This window comes from Fusarium falciforme, chromosome 9 (genome assembly GCF_026873545.1).
Source record: "Fusarium falciforme chromosome 9, complete sequence".
In the NCBI taxonomy this organism is placed as follows: Eukaryota; Fungi; Ascomycota; class Sordariomycetes; order Hypocreales; family Nectriaceae; genus Fusarium; species Fusarium falciforme.
The window spans coordinates 172,474-187,685 of NC_070552.1; the positions used below are offsets into that span (position 1 = coordinate 172,474).

Genomic DNA, 15,212 nt, shown 5'->3' on the forward strand with positions numbered 1-15,212 from the left:
AAATTATAAGAGTATTATTTACTTTATGAAAACCTAAAAACTTAGTAAATAATAATAAAAATATATTAAATATCTCTTAGAATTTAATTATATTATTATTCATATTAAAGAAATAAAAAATAATAAAATAGATATTATTAGCTAATAACCTAACTTAGGTACTAAGAAGATTAAAGCTAAAAAATAAAAAAGAAATTTATTTTATAAGTAGTAATTAGAGATTATAGGAATAGTAAATTTAATACTCTTATAATATTATTATATTAATAAAATTAATATTATTTATAATGCTTTAAATAAGTGATGTTCGTAATGATAGGCGGTTTCTAGGTATAGGTGGTTTCTAGGTGGTGGGGCTTAGTACATAACTTTCTGCCTCGTCTTGTGCGGCTGAAGCAGCCTACGGCACTTGCAGAGGCTGAGCAAGCCGAGCTGGAGGAAGCCCAGATCGCAGCACAATGAGCAGCTCAAAAGTCCTCGTGACGCCTCAACCAGGCACTCTCCAAAAGTTCTTCGCTCTTCTTCGCTCTTCTTCCAAGCCAAAGCTTGGCAGCGCTCTACCGTTCGCTCCCATTGCATATTTCCGTGCCAGCAACACCACAAGGTTTATGCAACAACAATGGCGAACTTTGTGTTTACTCCTCGACCATTCTATCCGTCACTGTCGTCTCAAGGCCAAGAGATTCGCCTGTTGCACCTGCAGCCTGGCACTGGCGACGATGCAATCGAGTGCGATCTTAGTGTCGCCTCCCTGGAGTCCGACCCTGCATATGAAGCGCTCTCCTACCAGTGGGGCAGAGCTCCGACTGATGTGTCTGTAGATGGGCACAAGGTCACTATCCCACTGAGCCTTGAGCACGCGCTAAAGAGGCTGCGACTCGCCGATCGCGAACGAATTCTCTGGGCGGACGCGATATGCATCAACCAATCCGATGTCGCGGAGCGCAACGCGCAGGTCGCCCTCATGGCCGATATCTACCGTAAGTGCACCATGTGTCTGATCTGGCTCGGCTCGACGAGCCGAGAGTTTGACAACCCGGACGACCGGTTCGGGGGGGACCTGCCGCAGCTGCTCGCGGCCCTAGCGACCAAGCACCACCGTGACCAGCCCGACGCGCCGCCCATCGGCCTCATGCTCGGCTTCACGCGGATTCCTCTCATGCAGTTCAACGACGCGGGATGGTGGAGGAGGATCTGGGTCGTCCAGGAGGTGGTGCTCGCGCCCCGGTCCACCGTCATCTGTGGCACCCTCGAAATGGACTTCTCCGCCCTGACCAAGGCCGCCGAGTTCGTTGACGAGCACGACCTCGGCTCCGTCTGGACCCTCGGCACCCACGTCACCGACGACCTCTGTCACTGTATGGATAGCATGAAGAACACCTTCATTTGGGCACACCTGCTGGAGATGAGGGACCGCGTTTTCCGGCTGCTACAGGTGGACCGTCGCCCCCCCGAGGCTGTCATTAGCAGTAGTCCGGTTGTCTCGGATGCGCTGGCAGATGCAAAGCCCAATGGCGTCATCGACGTCATGCTTGCTGTCAGAGATCGGGACTGTACCGACCCGCGAGACAAGATCTTCGGCATCCTATCTCTGGTCCAGGACTGGGGGAGCTGGTCCCCTATCCAGGCCGACTATTCGAATGACATGGAGAATCTGTTCGGTAACTTCGCCAAGAGAATGGTTCTGGGTGAATCTGGCCCCAAGACACTGCTGCTTTCTCAAGGGATTCGATCCGAGCTTGGCGTCATGGCACGCTTGCCTAGCTGGGTGCCTGACTGGTCACAGAAGGGTAGCGGATACGATGCTTACCTCTGGTATCTCGAGACGCAACAGCCTCCGACTCCAGGTGGTCAGCTCGCGTCCATTCTTGGCTCCACACTGGTCTTGGGGCGCGGCCTGTCCAGAGGAACGATCACCGAGGTGACAACCACAGGAGTTCCGCTTCACAAGAGCTACGGCCAAGCAATATCGATTGAGAACTTCAAGAGATTCACCGGCATGCTCAGCAGCTGGAGCGAGTTCGCCGGCATGAAAAATGAGATGTCTCTCCTGGGTATTCTGCGCCGGCACGCCCGCGAGGACGAGCAGCCAGACGAGACCGAGGCAGCAGGGGACAGCGGAAGCTACGCGCGCCTCATGCAGGACATGGAGCGGTGCGCAGATGACTACGACTTTATGCCCGACGTGCAAGAGCTCTTCGCTTTCGTCGCGCACCACCGTCGCGCCCTGCGGCGCATGGAGCCGGACGAGGAGGTCTTCTACCGCACACTGGTCTGTGACACCTTCCCGCTGCACCTGCGGCAGCCCCAATACCACCAAGAGGCCCTCTGCATCCTCAGGATGCTGGTCACCTTCTACACCTTGATTGGGGACCCGGATCGCTTTTTGACGCGGGTACACAGCGTGATGCTAGACAAGATGAGCGAGACGCTAGAGCTAGTCAACTTTACCGACAAGAGGCTATTCAGGGCGGGAGACCAGATGCTTGGCATAGCGCCCAAGGACGCACAGGTAGGGGATGAGGTCTTCTCCTTCGAGGGCGTCGAGACCGCATTCATTCTGAGGTCGGTGGGGACGCAAATAGTCGATGGGAAAGGGGAGCAGGCCTGCTACAAGCTTGTTGGACACTGCTATGTTGATCGACTCACAAAGGAGACGCAGTGGCAAGGAGCTAAAGAGGTATACATACAATAGTCTCGGGTCAACAAACCTCTGCTATGACCATGACTGGGGTTTGGATCGAAATTGACTGTCTTCCTATCGATTATATGCAAAACTAGCCTAGTATTTCTGTCCACCAAGGCTTACTGATGATGGTCTCGTCATAAGTCCTTACAAATACGACAAGTATGACAACGGTGAATACAATGTTGCCTGCTGAGACTCTCTTGCGGTCAAGGATTGCCGACTTGCTGCTGGAAAAGAAGGTAAAGAAATATGCCAATGCCATAGCGACGAGGAGCACGAGAAACCAGATTGAAATGAGGAAATATGAAAATCTCATATCCACGATATAGTACATGACAGTATAGGGCTCAAAGAACAACGTGGGGCCGTAGGCATTCTCGATGGAAAGCTGATTTACATGACTGACAGGCGCGGCAACCATCCAAAACCAGAGGGGCATAATCACGAGGACGAAGGGGAGCTTCAGCGTCCACCGCACGTCACGCATGCCTCGGAACAAGGCGCCCACAGCCGCTGGAAGACTGAAATATGCAAAGGTTACGCAGAATGAGCTTTCCAAAATGTCGAAAGTGGCCCTAAGAAAGCCTACCATACATTATAAATATGCCTTAGTAAAGCTATATTTATTTTATATAGGCGTTTAGAGCGGCGCTTATAGCTAACCCCTAAAGATATATTTTTTTTCTTACCTAAGATATATTTTTAAAAAAAACTAAGTTCTTAGCCTTTTAAAAAAAATTTTTATAAAATAACATAGTATATAATTAATTAATTCTAGCTTACCTTATATTTATAGCTTATTTTATTTCTAAGATATTAATATAATATATATATATATAATAAATATAATAATTAACTAAGTATAATAGAAATCTTAACCTTGTATATTAATATAATAATAAAAGTATAATAAATTAATTAATTAATTAAAAGTATTAATTATTTTTTTTTAGATATCTTAATTATTACTTAATAAATCCTTATATTATAACTAGGCTTATTATAAGTATTATAATATTAAATACTTAATTATATTAATTTCTCTTAATTATTATATCTTAATAATTTAATTATTATTTATATATTAATATTTATTTAATTAATTAATTATTTTTTATTTTTTAATATTATAATTCTTTTTTTTTATTATTAAGTCTTTTTTATTTTTTAATATTAATTATATTATAACCCTTATGGTTATATTATATATTCCCTATTAAACCCTAGCTCTTAGCTATTAATTATAATAAGACTAATATTACTAAAGACTAATATTATTCCTAGACCGCATAGGTCCTAGAATAATATCGCGCCTCCTTATAATTAGCTTTACCTAGAAAAGCCTAAATATATAAAATATATTTATTATACTTTCTTATATAGTAATTACCTTAGCTATTAATATAACTTGGTTATATTTAATACCTTTAAGTATAGTATTAGATATAATAACCCTTATTATTTAAGCATAGCGCGATTAATCTATTTACTAATATAAACCTAGTAGAATTAGTTTATCCCTTAGGAATATATATAATTATTACATGCTATAATATCCTGCTTTCTACCTAAGGTTTAAAGCAAGCTTTATATATCTTTTTTTTCTATACTATACAGAATTAACTAGAAGTTGCTTACTAAGCCTATAACAATAGGTAGTAACTATTATCTTTAATAATAATATTTATTAGCCTTTTAAGTTACTTTTATATACTTTCTTTTAATACTATTTAATAATTAGTCTATCTCAGACTATATAAAGGGATCTATAAGGGAATACTTATAAAAAATCTCTTTTTATTAGTATTATTATCTCTTTATAAGCTATATCTTTAGTTAGAGGAAAGCACTTAGGTAAAATAGCTTAGATAGTTAATGCTAACCCTATCATAACCCTAACTAATATGCATAAATAAAAAGGATATAGTTTTATAACAATAATAGAGACAGGGGGCTAGCGCACGGACAAAAACTATCTAATTTAGTAACTTACACGCAGTCCTTCGTACAGTAGTAGTAAGCCTTGTCGTGTCTGCCTAGTAAGCCACCGCAGCCACAGATGCCAATAGCTTTCGCCCTGCATTGCAGGCATGTGCGACCTGGCGCCAGTTACACCCCTCCAGTGTCATTCTATACCCCGTGATGGTGTCAGACATTACGTGTATTCGGTCCATTGATACAGATTCGTGTATTCATGTTGTGTTATGTCTAAATTCTGCCCCTACTGTACTAATTACCACTGGTAATGACATCCATTACCAGTTTATATAGCCCGTGCATCTCCCTCATACAATCACCTGGTACGGAGGTAGGGCCAGAAAGTTCTGTCCCAACTTAAGGTAGCGAATTAATAAGTCATCACATGAGGTATATACCAGTACTAGATTCCTCTAGCTAGAATACTAAATCCTCTATGTATACCCCCTAATACTACTAAAGCGCTAGGCATTATAGCTATTAATCCTTATCTCTTAGCACTTATCTATCTCTAAAAGAGTATCCCCCCTCTAGTATCCCTCAGTACTGCTACTTGCTTAGTGATATCGTCTACGTTCTGGTTGGTGAGAACTTTCTGGCCCTTCGTCCATAGATAGATAGAATGTATTATGCCCGGAAGAATAAATCTCATAGGGCCAGTAGATACGCTAAGCCATTTACGATTCTCCGCATTGATCCGTTCTACACAAAAGAAAATCCCACTTCTCTTTTTAAGTCTTTTCCGTTTGAAACTTAGCCTCGCTTGTCTAAAAAGCGGTTGTGTGGGTGGGTTTGCTTAAGCGCTGACGAAGAGAGCTGTGGGTCTGGGTTTCCGGGAAGAAGTTCCGAGTCACAGCTGCAGCGTTAGACAGGTTCCCAATCCCATTTTCCGTGGCCCGTGCACCATTCATTTAATCTTAGGCGGTCAATAGGCGGACGGGGACCCGTCCCTGTTTCCATATTTGGTATAGGTTTCTCCGCTATCGGACTACCTGACGCCATTATTTTCCACTGCCTCAAGGATGTGTTGAGATGTGCGGCTGCAGCCGGCGTCAATGGTGGTCAGAAGCTCGGACGATTTGATTGTATTAGGCATAGTACGTGCATGAAATCTCATCTTACCCCTCTTTGCCGACGGATTACCAATTTGCAGAGATAATACGGTATTGTGCATAGGCGTTGGTCATGTCTTCCAGGATTATATGCTGTGGCGCTCAGCTGAACAGCCACGGACCATAAGTATCGACTGCTGTATAGATGACTTCCAGGCTCTTCCTTGCATGTCCTATTCTTCCTCCAACACTTTCGCAGCTTTTGAAATACTGTTTCGATCTAAAAATGCCTACTACGAAGCTTGCTCGTTCTAGCAAAGACACAGCTGAATTGGCCGCACGATTGAACAGGTTGAACAGCGCTCAGTCTCAGCTTGTTGTCAACCAGGTTCTGACTGAGATGGGACGTCGAATGGACGCTCTCTTGAATCAAGGCGTGGAAGACTATCAGTATAAAAGACTGGGAAATGGCGAGATTCGGCTTTTTACCCTCCTGCCGGACGGAGAGAACCGCTGGCTACGCTGCCGGCTCACTTATGTCCACCTTCATGCGCAGGACAATCGACTACCCAGCTTTAAGGCCTTATCATACTGCTGGGGTCCGGAAGATCCCAAGTATCCAATCGAGATCTTTCATGAGTCTAACTGCGAAGAACCGATGTATGGCCGCAAGCTGTCCATCAGTGAGAATCTCTTCCGTGCTCTCAAGCAGCTTAGGTCTGAGACTGAAGAGGTTGTGATCTGGGCAGACCAGATATGCATCAACCAGAAAGATGGTGACGAAAAGATGAGCCAGGTCATGCTGATGCGTGACATTTATCAGAAGGCTTCAAGGACGGTGATCTGGTTAGGTCCGGCCGCTGATAACAGTGCTGAGGCACTTAGTCTGATCCCAAAGCTGTTGCGAGCACGCGAAAGAGATGAGCGAGAAGGCGTCCAGACAGACCTTCTTGCCACGGGCGGGGAAAGGAGGGGATTGCCAGCTCCGTATTCCCAGGTCTGGTATGATCTCTTCGCGGTCCTCAAGAGGGACTGGTTCTACCGTGCTTGGATCGTGCAGGAAGTATCCGTTTCTCCTCACGCGACCGTTCTTTGTGGTGACATGGAATTGTCTTGGTCCGATATTGTTCAGGCAATCCAGTACCTCGCTGATGCTCAACTCGGATGTACTCTCGGGTTGCAAGCATTTAACCAGCTACACAACTTGGACCATCTGAGACGGTGCTACCAGAAGGGCCAGACGATCGACCCGCTCCAGCTGCTGGTGCAGAACCGAAGAGCACATGCGAAACAAGCCGAAGACCATATATTCGCCTTCCATGGCTTCTACCACAATGCAGAGAGCTTTGAATTCAACCTCACATTGCCGAAATATCCAGTGGATTACGACGTGGTCTATGTTCGGACGGCGAACAAAATGTTGAAGCACTATCAAACCTTGGACATCCTCAGCGTACACCGTATTGGTATGAACATCCCACCACCAGACTCCCGGCCGCTACCTTCTTGGGTTCCAGACTGGAGTGAAGGCGACACGTGCGAAGCCTTCATCTGGCGGAACATCCATCCTGAATTTCCGCAGGAGCAGCGTGCGCACTATCGAGCATCCGGAACTTCTCGTTACGATGAATTCAGGAGGGATGGCGATCGCATTCTCAAGGTCGAAGGCTGGAAGGTGGATGAAGTGCTGTGTACCGGTCCGGTAATGAATCCTCGATATGATCACGCGGTCATCGACGACATCGCCGCACGGTTGTCAGATATCCTAAATACCCAAGAGACCTACATGTCCTGGGAGGTTGTGGCCGGATTGCACATCTCCCAAGCGTACGTGACTGGTGAACCTCGTTGGGCTGCGTACAAAGCGACCCTCCTTGGCGGCTGTTTCTTTGAGGATGAAGACAATAACGTGGCAGCCATGTTCGGGTTGTGGAGGACGTCATTGGTCCCATTCCAGATCCTTCATTGTCTCCGGCTCAACAAAGTATGGGTCTTGAAGACCATTTTTTACTGCGTGGCTGCCAGTACTTGGTTCATGCAACCGGTCTTCTGGTTCGTTCCGTTCCTGGGACAGCTCATGGATCGCCTGTTTCCTGCGCTGCAAGCCTTTCCTAAGCTAGCGACGCTCATGCCACGTAGGCGAGTGATTCGCACAGATCCGGGACTGATCGGTCTTGCGCCTGCACAGACTGAGCCAGGTGATATTATTGCTCTCTGTCGAGGTGGAAAACTACCCTTAATACTTCGTCCTTCGAGGGAAGGGTGGCAACTGGTTGGGGACGCCTATATACATGGACTTGTGGATGGCTTGCTGTGGGAGATGCTCGAAAAATTGAGTGAGCGAGAGGGTCCACTGTGGGATCTATATTCCAAACATGTTGTCAAGCAAGATTTTAAGATTATGTAGTATGAACTTAGGTCACCCTGATTGTTATGGCTTGCGCCGGTAAGTCCCTATTACCTATGAAAAACATCGGCTAAGCTATTAATGTTTTTTTACTATAGGGGAAATTTTTTATATTAATAAACCATAGGGTAGCTAATGGTTTTTTTCTTAATTAGCTAATATTTTTTTTTAAAAAATAAGGTTTTAATAATATTAAAGACCTATAAAGAAGATATATATATTTTTAAGCTATAAAGATTTTAAAAATTAAGTTTTATTTTTTATATCTTGATTCTTAATTTTCCTAGAATTATTTAAGAATAAATTTTATTTTAATAAAGTTATTAATATAACTAAGATACTACTAAAACTTCCTAATTACTACTATAACTTAGCTACCTAGTTATAATAATTATTATATTAGCTATAACTAAAATAATTTCTTAGCTACTAAGCTTTGACTTTTATTTTGTTACTTTTTTATAAAAATTATCACTCTTCTTAGTTATTTATTTTTAATTTTTAAGTTTATTTATACCTTAATTACTTATAAGCCTTATAATTAAAGATTATTTTATATATATTTATGTTTTATTTTTATTAGAGTAATTTAACCATATAGTATAGCTAAGGTAAATTAAGATAACCTAGTAAAAGAAATATAGTTTTAGATATAATTAAGCTATTATATTTAATACCTTTTAATATAAAACATAATATTAAATATATATTATAAATACTATTATACTTAATACTTTATCTTAATAAACCTTATTTTATTAAAAATATATTATTAGTTAATACTAGTAAAAATAACTTACTTTTAACTTTAATAATAAATAATTACTATTACTAGGAATAATATAATATAAAATAATAACTCTGATATAAATTACTAGGTATATTTTCTTATTAAATCATTTAAGCCTAGAAATAAATTAATATAAAATAATATTACTTTCCCTCCTTAATATATTAACCATATTAAGGTAAAAACTTAAAGCTAACTTAGATTACTTTAAGTAAATTAGCCTTATAAGATTACTAAAGCTAAAAAAGCTCCTTATAGCCTTATAGCTATTATTAGACTTTTAAAAAAGTAATTTGATATTTTTTAAGTATTACTTACTTAGGCTTTTAGTTATATTTATATTTAATAAATATGATTTTATTAATTATTAAAAATAACTTTTAGATAATCTTAATAGGTATATTAAAAATAAATCCTTTTTAGATAATAAAGAATTAATATTTTTTATTACTTTATAATAATAAGAAATATAATTATAAAAGCTTATTTATTTCATAAATTAGGATTAGATAAAAAGTTAATAAGTAAGAAGCTTAATTTATAAGTTTTTTATTAAATAAGATAAGGTTATAAATAAATATTTAATATAATATTTGTTACCTTAATTTTAAATAAAGTTTTAAAATATAATAATAATAAATATACTAAATAAATATAAGAAATAACTTAATTAAATTACTAAGATATATGTTATTTTTATTTTTATAAGATATATAAAATAATAATTTTTTATAATTAAATTTAATTATATTTCTATTAATAGTCTTATTAATCTTCTCTTAAAGAAATTAAACTCATTTTAGAGTAAGCTATTATGCTTAATTTTCTTTAAAACAAAAAAGACCTTATTAGACTACCTAAGTTTATTTTTTTAAGACTCTTTATTTTCTAACTTAGAGAGCTTATATAATAAGGCTTTTAGTATATTTTTAAGCTTAATTATTTTTATATTAGCTCTTAGTTATATTAAAAAAAAAAGTATTTATAAGTCTTATATAAGCTTTAATTAAAAATTTAAAAAAGTCTAGCCTTTTAAGATAATAATTTTATAACCTTATATAATTATAAAAAGATATTTATAAATTAATATAACTTCTTAAAAACTTTTTAAATAAAAGGCTTATAATAAATCTTCTAAGGTTATATAAAAATATAATAACTTTAAAATGTTTTTTTTTAAAAAGAATTAAAATTATTTTTAAGACTTAAGTCTTAATTATTAAGAATAAAAAGGCTAAAATTATAAAATAACTAAGTAATTTTATTATTTTTTACTCTTAGCTTTAAAGGCTAAGATTAATAAAATATATATATAATTTAAATAAAGAAAATATTTTTTAAAATAAGTATTTTCTTTTAATTATATTTTAATTAAAAAGTTATAAAAAAAAACCTTTAAATTGATTTTTTTTATATAAGCTTTAAGAACCTTATTTAAAAAGCTATAAGTCTTATAATTTTTAATAAAGATTCTTTTTAAATATTTTCTTTTAAATTAATTAGTAAAATATCTTATAATTAATAAAAATGCTTTTTAATTATAAATCTAAAAAAGCTATCTAAGATTATAATATTATAATAATAAAATAGCTTTTAATTTATACCTTTTATTACCTTACCTTAGAGCTTATTTAAAGGCTATTTCTTTAAGTAAATTTATAATAATTAATTCGCTATAAGGCTTTATATAATAGTTTTAATAACTTAAAGAAGGCTTTGTTTTTAATTAAAAGTTATTTATTTAATTATAATATTATAAAGCTTTATAAAAAAAATCAAAAAAAAGCCCTTAATATTATTTTAATCTTAGATTATTTAATTAAGAATAATAAATTTAATAATATTATAATATTTTTTTATTATACTTAATATATCTTCTAATAACTCCTAGCTTATCTTTAAGCTCTTTATATTTTTTTTTATTTTTATTTCTAGGCTTTTAATATTATAAGTAATAATTAAAAAAAGAAATAAAATTATTTAATATTATATTAAGCTTAAAAAAAGCTTTTTAAAAACTTAAGAAATTAATCTTAGTTATTTTAAGCTTGTATAATAACTTATAACTAAGTATATATATTATAGCCTAAGAAACCTCTAAACCACGTAACCAAAAGGGCTTATATTATCATACTAATTAGAAATAGATTAAGATAGATTATATCTTATAGGCTATAATCCCCTCTAATCTGGCAAATAGGATTATAATAGCTTAGGCCCTATAAGTTATAATCTATTATAATCTATCTTATTATATAAAGTATAACGTACTTAATAAGCAAGCGCCGCAGTCAAGCAAGCGCCGCACTTTTCTACCTTATACCTAACCTTTTATTTAATCAATTAATTCTTAATAACCCAATATGTTAGCTACTACTATTAAAGCTAGAACCCTTCTTGCCCTTTAGGCCCTTTAAAATAACCTAAAACTAAGCATCCAACGCGCTATAAGCACCTATATAGTCGATAAGTAACAACTATGTCGCCGCTAGCAAGGCATCTAATCTTAACGCGATATTATCTAGAAATCACATAAGCTATTTAATCTAGAGAAAGAGATCCTTATTTATTTTATTCTTAATCTAGATTCGCAAGGATTCCCCCCTAGGCTTTATAATATAAAAGAAATAGCTAATTAATTACTTGCCGACTACGACGCATTACTAATTAGCACGCATTAGGCTTATAACTTCATTAAGCGGCACCTAGACCTTAAGACGTATTTCTTTTATGTAAAAGACTGAAAAATAGAGACTATAAAGTCTGAAAATAGTATAGGGTAGGTAACTAAAATAGGAGGAGAATAGGCAGTGGAATCAGTCCTTATAAATAGCTGATTGGCTAGATAAGGTATCATAGAGTAATAAGAGTGGGGAAAATAATAGATAAGGTTATAAAGGAGAAGGCCAGCTTCTTATAGGTAGTCTCATTGGTTGAATTGGTTAAAGATTAAAGAAGCTATTTCTAAGAGAGGGTTTATAGCTTATATAGCTAATTGATCGGAATCTATTAGCCCGATTCGGATAAAAGTTATACCGTCGGATAGCTCTAATTCCGGGCTTTAAAACCCTATTAGTTTTGCTAGAAACGGATAACTAGAAGCCGAGCTATAGTTAGAAGAAGCTGAAACCCTTAAAGGTTTTAAACTAAGAGATTTAAAACCAGATAGGAAATACCCTATAGAGAAGCACGGTTTTACCGGCTTTATCGGGCTCTATAAGAGCCCTAAGTCCGAAGTCACGTGACCCTTCCTAAAAGGGTAATATTGCCTAAAAGGGGCATTATTGTAACTCCTTAATATCTTGCTTATCTAAGCATATAAAGCTTAGGTAAGCAAGCTGTAAGATAGCGCAAAAGCTATACTATAGGGTAATAGAATGCTAGGCTTATATCTTATAAGCCTATTTTTCTAGAATTATATTTATAAAAGACCTTTATAATAAGGACTTTTACATTTTATAAATATAATTACTAGAGAGCTAAATATAAAGACCTAATAATTATCTATAATTAGTTTAGGCTCATAGGGAATATAATCGCAAAATATAGTATCTAATTAGATAATCTCTATAACTTTAACGAGACTAGCTTTCTTATAGGTATAATTATAAGTAAAATAATTATTATAGGTTTAGAAAGGCATTTAAAGCTAAAATTAGTATAGCCTGGAAACCAGGAATAAATTATAGTTATTTAAGCGATTAATGCGGAAGGCTAGGCGATCTAGCTATTTATTATTGGCGCGGGCCAATATCACCTCGCTAACTAGTACCAAGAAAGCAACCTCCCGGGCAATTAGGTTATTATAATAACCTAAAATGGCTAGACTAATAATAAGACTAGTCTAGAGTGGCTAAAGCACTTTAACCGGTATATAGCCAAGCGATTAAATAATCGCTATTATCTCTTAATCCTTAATAGCCATAAAAGTCACTACTTTATTAAATTTAAGAGATATTGCGAGGAAAAGAAGATTATCTAGCTTTATATACCGCCTTATTCCTCCTATTTGCTCTAGCCCCTTAATGTTAGGTGCTTTAGCGTGCTAAAGAAGGCTTATAGTTAAGAAATAGAGCGTCTAATTAGATACTCTATAACCCACGTTTCAAAGACCGAGTTCTTTCTAGCCTTCTACGCCGCATACGAGGCCACTATGATAGAAAGAAATATCAAGGGGGCTTTTAAAGGAGCTAGCCTTATTCCTCTTAACCTAGAAACTATGGTCTCAAAGCTTAATATTTAGCTATAGACGCCAACGCCGGTTAAGGAGGTAACTAAACCGTCGACCCCTTGGGCTTTAAGGACCCCAAAGACCGTAATTAAGGCTAGATTTTAGTCTAAATACCTTAAAAGGCGGATTAAAAGGCATTAAAGTAGCTCGCCAGAGTTAATCTTAGAGGCTCTATAGTCTCTTATAAAGGGGATAAAGGCTATTATGTATTAGGTTATCTTATTAATAGCTAAGGTTAGAGACCTTTAAGAGGCAAATAAGATATTAAGCTGGCGCCAAAGGGCAAAAAGGACTAGACTATAGAAAAAAGGGGTAATAATAGTAAAAGAAGGAAGGTAAGCAATTAATTAAATGGATATAGATATATAGGTAATAGGTAAATCGTCGAGGAGTAGTAGTCAATGAAGGTCGGCGCGACTAGGTATTTAGCGTTATGGTATCTGCGGTAAGCCTAGCTATAATGCAAGGATATATTAGGTAGTAATTAAGACGTCTAAGGAAGAGTATAGTAAGTAGTTTTAACTAATTAAATAGTTTATAGTATTTTTATCGCGATAACTCTAAAGGGGGTTAAAAAAAATACGGCACTTGCTTGACTATAGCGCTTGCTTATTAAGTATGTTATAAGATATACTTATTATATTTTCTTATATAGTAGCTACCTTAGCTATTAATATAACTTAGTTATACTTAATACCTTTAAGTATATTACTAGATATAATTTATACCTTATATTACTTAGACTATGCCTAGTACTTTTTATTAATATATACTTAGTATAATTAGTTTATCCCTTAGGAAATATATAATTATTATATATTAATAGCTTTTATTTAGTAATATATTATATACTCTAAGTAATATTATTATTATAGCACCTAATATTAGATTACCCTTTACCTCTTATAATAAGCTGCTTATTACCTCTTAATAAAAATAACCTGCGACTAAGCTAGAAGAACCTAATATCCTAATAGATATAGATAATAATAATAAGGAATATATTATCCTAGCCTTATATAAGGATAAAATCTATAAACTTAGGAATAAATATAATTACTTAATTACTTAGTATAATAATCTCTTAGATAATATATAAAATAATACTAAGATTACTTAGGAATAACTTATAAGTATAGAAGTATTTATAAATAATATATAAAAATATTTCTATTAAGTTATAAAATAATAGTAATAATAATATTAGTAAACTATTAATAAATAATAAGACTAAATTAATTAACTTATTATACTCTAAGTAAAATAAAATAATCTAGCATAATAATAAGTCTATAACCTTAGTAACTTAATATTTAAGTATAATACCGCTAATATAACCTATAAAGATATTAGTAAGATTATTAAGCCTAAGGACTTAGAGCTATTTAATAAATAAGCTATTTATATTAGAATATTTCTTATATCTCTTAGGGCATATTAATAATACTTTCTTACCTAAATAGCTAATACTAAAAGTAAGGTCTTATATATTAGTAGGTATCTTATAGGTAGTATACTTACTTAGTTTAAGCCTAAGCTATATGATTTTCTTAGAAATAAGCCTATTAAGGAAACCTAATTCTTTTTTATAAAACATAAAAATTTTAAAGAAGTAATTAAATAGAACTTTAGAATTATTAATAAAAAATAATAAGCTATATAGAAACTTAAGAACTTATCATAAATAAAAGCTACCTTAACCTATATAGCTAAGTTTATATAAATTACTTTATTTCTTAATTAAGAAATAAGCGCCTTTTAAATTATATTTTATAAAAGACTTAAGGATAAGATTAAAAATAAACTCTATAAAATAAAAAAACTTAATAACCTCTAAGATTATATTAATATAGCTATTAAAATTAATAATTAATAGTTTAAATAATATATAAAGAAATCTAATAAAGAATAAATTTAGGGCAATAAGAATAATACTAATTAGTCCTAGAAAAGGAAATAAACTAAGAGTAATATATCTTATAAAACCTATATAAGATTTATAAAACTTAGAGTAGCCTAAAAAGATAATAAGGATATTAAATATTATTATTATTATAAGAAAGGCT

At 35.2% G+C, this 15,212-nt stretch overlaps 2 protein-coding genes across 2 annotated transcripts; both read left to right on the forward strand.

Moving 5' to 3' along the window:
• Positions 1-619: 619 nt before the first annotated feature.
• NCS54_01097600 (HET domain-containing protein) lies at positions 620-2,695 on the forward strand (the record flags this gene model as incomplete). Its single annotated transcript, XM_053156264.1, has 1 exon — positions 620-2,695. The coding sequence occupies one exon, from the start codon at positions 620-622 to the stop codon at positions 2,693-2,695; it is 2,076 nt and encodes a 691-aa protein (XP_053012239.1).
• Positions 2,696-6,004: 3,309 nt separating this feature from the next.
• On the forward strand, positions 6,005-8,125 carry NCS54_01097700 (HET domain-containing protein; the record flags this gene model as incomplete). The annotated part of the gene is made up of 1 exon (XM_053156265.1): positions 6,005-8,125. The coding sequence occupies one exon, from the start codon at positions 6,005-6,007 to the stop codon at positions 8,123-8,125; it is 2,121 nt and encodes a 706-aa protein (XP_053012240.1).
• Between the last annotated feature and the right edge of the window lie 7,087 nt (positions 8,126-15,212).